Source organism: Calidris pugnax, unplaced genomic scaffold, assembly GCF_001431845.1.
Source record: "Calidris pugnax isolate Ruff unplaced genomic scaffold, ASM143184v1 scaffold407, whole genome shotgun sequence".
NCBI classification, from domain to species: domain Eukaryota; kingdom Metazoa; phylum Chordata; class Aves; order Charadriiformes; family Scolopacidae; genus Calidris; species Calidris pugnax.
Genome location: NW_015091179.1, coordinates 213,750 through 217,392, shown reverse-complemented (window position 1 = coordinate 217,392; position 3,643 = coordinate 213,750). Strand labels below are relative to the sequence as shown.

The 3,643-nt window shown below is 65.0% G+C and overlaps 1 protein-coding gene across 1 annotated transcript in view; it reads left to right on the top strand.

Moving 5' to 3' along the window:
* The window catches only part of RRP9 (ribosomal RNA processing 9, small subunit (SSU) processome component, homolog (yeast)), a 4,536-nt gene extending 1,053 nt beyond the window's left edge, over positions 1 to 3,483 (top strand). The window contains exons 2-15 of the mRNA XM_014959397.1: positions 134 to 216; positions 290 to 408; positions 497 to 573; positions 690 to 731; positions 924 to 1,050; positions 1,268 to 1,392; positions 1,636 to 1,728; positions 1,824 to 1,924; positions 2,017 to 2,151; positions 2,333 to 2,395; positions 2,470 to 2,615; positions 2,732 to 2,811; positions 2,931 to 3,004; positions 3,088 to 3,483. Of these exons, the coding sequence (XP_014814883.1) occupies positions 134 to 216; positions 290 to 408; positions 497 to 573; positions 690 to 731; positions 924 to 1,050; positions 1,268 to 1,392; positions 1,636 to 1,728; positions 1,824 to 1,924; positions 2,017 to 2,151; positions 2,333 to 2,395; positions 2,470 to 2,615; positions 2,732 to 2,811; positions 2,931 to 3,004; positions 3,088 to 3,193 (1,371 nt within the window). The 3' untranslated portion in view covers positions 3,194 to 3,483. The remainder of the gene's footprint in view (positions 1 to 133; positions 217 to 289; positions 409 to 496; positions 574 to 689; positions 732 to 923; positions 1,051 to 1,267; positions 1,393 to 1,635; positions 1,729 to 1,823; positions 1,925 to 2,016; positions 2,152 to 2,332; positions 2,396 to 2,469; positions 2,616 to 2,731; positions 2,812 to 2,930; positions 3,005 to 3,087) is intronic.
* The last annotated feature ends 160 nt before the right edge of the window (positions 3,484 to 3,643 follow it).

Here is a 3,643-nt window from a genome sequence, read left to right as displayed (position 1 = left end):
GGCGGCCGCGGGCGGCGGTAAGGGCTGGGTCGGGTGGGGAGAGTGAGGGGGGGCTGCCCCGGCGAGGTCGCTTCGGCGGATGTCACCGCTCCCGTCCCATCCCCTCCCGTTGATCCTCCGTTGCTTCCCGCAGGTCCCGGGCGCCGAGGGGAGGCCGCGGGCGGCGGCCGGCCGGCCCGTCGATGAGGAGGTGTCCAGTGATTCCGAAACAGAGAGGTAAGGGCTGCGGCAGGGGGGTGGCGGTCCCGGTGGGGGGTGGCGGTCCCGGTGCTCACGCGTGTCCCCGCAGCCCGTCGTTGGGGCGGCGGCGGCGGCGGGAGGCGGCGGCGGAGGAGGAGATAGATGAGACGCCGCAGGAGAAGAAGCTGCGCCTGGCCAAGCTGTACCTGGAGGAGCTCCGCCAGTACGGTGAGTTCCGCCCGGCCCCCGGTGCCTGTGCCCCGGCGGGGCGGCCCCGGGCGCTGAGCCCGGCCCTCACGCCCCGTGTCCTCCGCAGAGGAGGAGCGGGCGGCGGACGAGGAGGAGGAGGAGACCCCGGCGGATCTCATCGGCGACCGGCTGAAGGAGGATGTGGTGAGCGGGCGGGCTGGCGGGCGCGTCCCCCCGGTGCCGGTGGCGGCGGGGGGCTCTGCCCCACTCCTGCGGGGCCGCGGCCGCCTCCACTGAGTCCCCCCCCGCTTCTTCCCCAGCTCGAGCAGAAGGGCCGGCTCCAGCGCCTGGTGGCCAAAGACGTAAGTGCCCAGCGCTGGGGGGATGCTGGACTGCAAGTGCTGGCTTTGGGGCACACTGGGGCACGGCTGGCACCCCGAGATGCCGTGCCGACTGTGGGACCAGGGCCCTTCTCCTGCCCTCGGAGGGGAGGGTGCCATACCCCCCATGCCTGGGGAAGGGGCAGCCCAGCTTACGTCCTGCTCTCCCTGCAGGTGCAGCTTCCAGATCCAGCCAGCATCCGTGTGCTGAGGGGACACCAGCTGCCCGTCACCTGTCTGGTCATCTCTCCAGATGACAAGTTCATCTTTTCCGCTTCCAAGGACGGCACCGTCATCAAATGCAAGTGTTCCCTTACGGCTGCAACCGGCTGTTCCCCAAGCCTGAATCCTGTGGGAACCCTGCAGCAGCAGGACCGCAGGTTCCTGTGGAAGTGGCTTGGCATCCAGCCCCTCCAGGGACACGCTCATCCATTGTTTTGCGCTCTGTGGGACGCTCACTGGCACTTTCCAGAGTGGTGGGAGGCTCCCAGAGTGTGATGGTGATGCCTTTTCCGCAGGGGACGTGGAGAGCGGGAAGAGGCTGTGTGTGGTGCCCGGGGGAAAGAAGGGCACGGAGCAGCAGAACATGGGGCATGCATCCCATGTCCTCTGCATGGCCATCTCGTCGGATGGCAAGTACCTGGTACGGGATGGGGGGCTGGTGCTGCTGCATGTGGCAGAGTGGTGGTGGCGGGGAGCACATCTCCTCCTGGGGAGCAGTGTCTCATGCCCAGATATGTCTTGCTGGATTAAAGCAGCCCCTACTCCCACCAGAGTCAAGAATGGGTTCCCTGGGACCTCCAAAGGACATGGGGTGGGAGCTGAGACTGGGGTGGGCTGTGAGTTCCTGGGGGGCAGGTCTTGGGCACCTCCTGTGTTCTGCCAGGCTACGGGAGACAGGAACAAGCTGATCATGATCTGGGACGCAGCCACATGCAAGCGCCTGCACATCTTCACCGGGCACCACGACGCTGTCTCGGTGAGTGGGGGGCATCGGCTGCAGGGCCAGGCAGCACCGTCCTCCCGGGTGCCCCTCACCGCTGCCCCTGTGTCTGTCTGTCTGTCCGTCCACAGGGCCTGTCCTTTCGGAAGGGCACACACCAGCTCTACAGTGCCTCCCACGACCGCTGCGTCAAGGTCTGGGATGTGGCGGAGAATGCATACGTGGAGACCCTGTAAGATCTCGGGAGGGGACCCGAGGCACTCGGGGAGGCGATGTGGCAGCGGGGCCGTGCTTGCCGCAGCTCTTTGCCATCTCTCCCTCCAGGTTTGGGCACCAGGATGTCATCACGGGGCTGGACAGCCTGAGCCGGGAGTGCTGTGTGACAGCGGGGGGACGGGACGGCACCGTGCGGCTCTGGAAGATCCCCGAAGAGTCACAGCTCGTGTTTTGTGGCCACCAGTAGGTCTGGGACGGGAGAGGGGGGCTGCGGGCATGGCTGGGGCAGTGGTGGCATGGATGCTAAGCACACCGAGAGCCTGCCAGCACCCTGGGGGTGCTGATGCCCCGGTGAAGCCTTGTCTCCTGAGAAGGATCCCAGAGCACGCTCGTAACTGATGGGAGTTGCTCCTTCTCGTCGCAGGGGCTCCATCGACTGTATCCAGCTCATCAACGAGGAGCACATGGTGTCGGGCGCCGATGACGGGTGAGCACAGGGCCGGGGCGGTGGGTGGGATGGGCAGGTGGTGCCCACATGGCCCCCTCACCCCTTTCTGGCAGGTCCGTAGCCCTGTGGGGGCTGACAAAGAAGAAGCCGCTGGCGCTGGCCCGGCAGGCACACGGCATGCAGGACACCCGGGGCCTGCAGGAGCCATACTGGATCTCGGCGGTGGCCGCCCTGCGCAACAGTGACCTCCTGGCTACAGGTGTGTGGCAGCTGCTTTGGAGCAGAGGTTTTGGGGGTGCAGGGTGTGTGTGGGGGGTGATGTCCTCTTCCTTTCGCCTGGACAGGGTGTATGGCAGTCTCTTCTCTCTGCCCCAGGCTCCCACAGCGCCAGCGTGAAGCTCTGGAAGTGCGGTGAGGGATTTCGGAAGCTGGAGTCCCTCTGGGACATCCCCTTGGTATGGATGGGGGTGGCTAGGGATGCAGGAGCTGGGCTGAGCCCCCCCTTACTGGGGGCTCTCCCTAGGGGATGGGAGGAAGCTGCGGGAGTCCCTCACCTCCACCCTGTCCCCTCCAGGTGGGTTTTGTCAACAGCCTCAAGTTCTCAGCAACTGGTGACTTCCTGGTGGCTGGCGTCGGGCAGGAGCACCGGTACTGTCCCCCTCCCTGGCACTGCAGCCCCCTTCCTCCTGGGGTGCTTGGCAGAGGGTGACCCCTTTCTCTTGTATCTACAGGCTTGGCCGGTGGTGGAGAATCAAAGAAGCCAAAAACAGCATCTGCATCATCCCCCTGAGGCGGAGGGCCGCAGCCTCCAGCCCCGAAGCCCCCAACGGCTCTTAGCCCCCTGGCCCCGGAGCTGGGTCAGTAAAACCCTGACCCTGGAGCTGTGCCCCACGTCCTTCGTGTGCCACCTTCCTGCGGCCGGCAGGACGTGAGCCAGGGGGTGTCATATGGCCCCCAGACCCTGCTGCCCCCCCGTATCGTGACGTGGCTCTGCCCTCTGCGAGGGTCCTACCCTTTTTCCCTCAGGTTCGGAGGGACCTGAGCTCTGGAAGAGTCTATTTAAAAAACAAAACAAACAAAACAAAACAAAACCACTTTATTTACATAAATTACAAAAAAAAAAAAAATCACACCGTTTCTCACAGGAAAAAAAAATCTACTGTTAAAAACTTGGTTGGGCTCAAATACCTGGGTCCCGTTACTCGCCTGTGGGACCCCCCCAGGCTCTGCAGGGGCTGGGGGGGCAGCGGGCATTCCCCCCCCCCGCCACTGCCCCGTGGCGGGAAG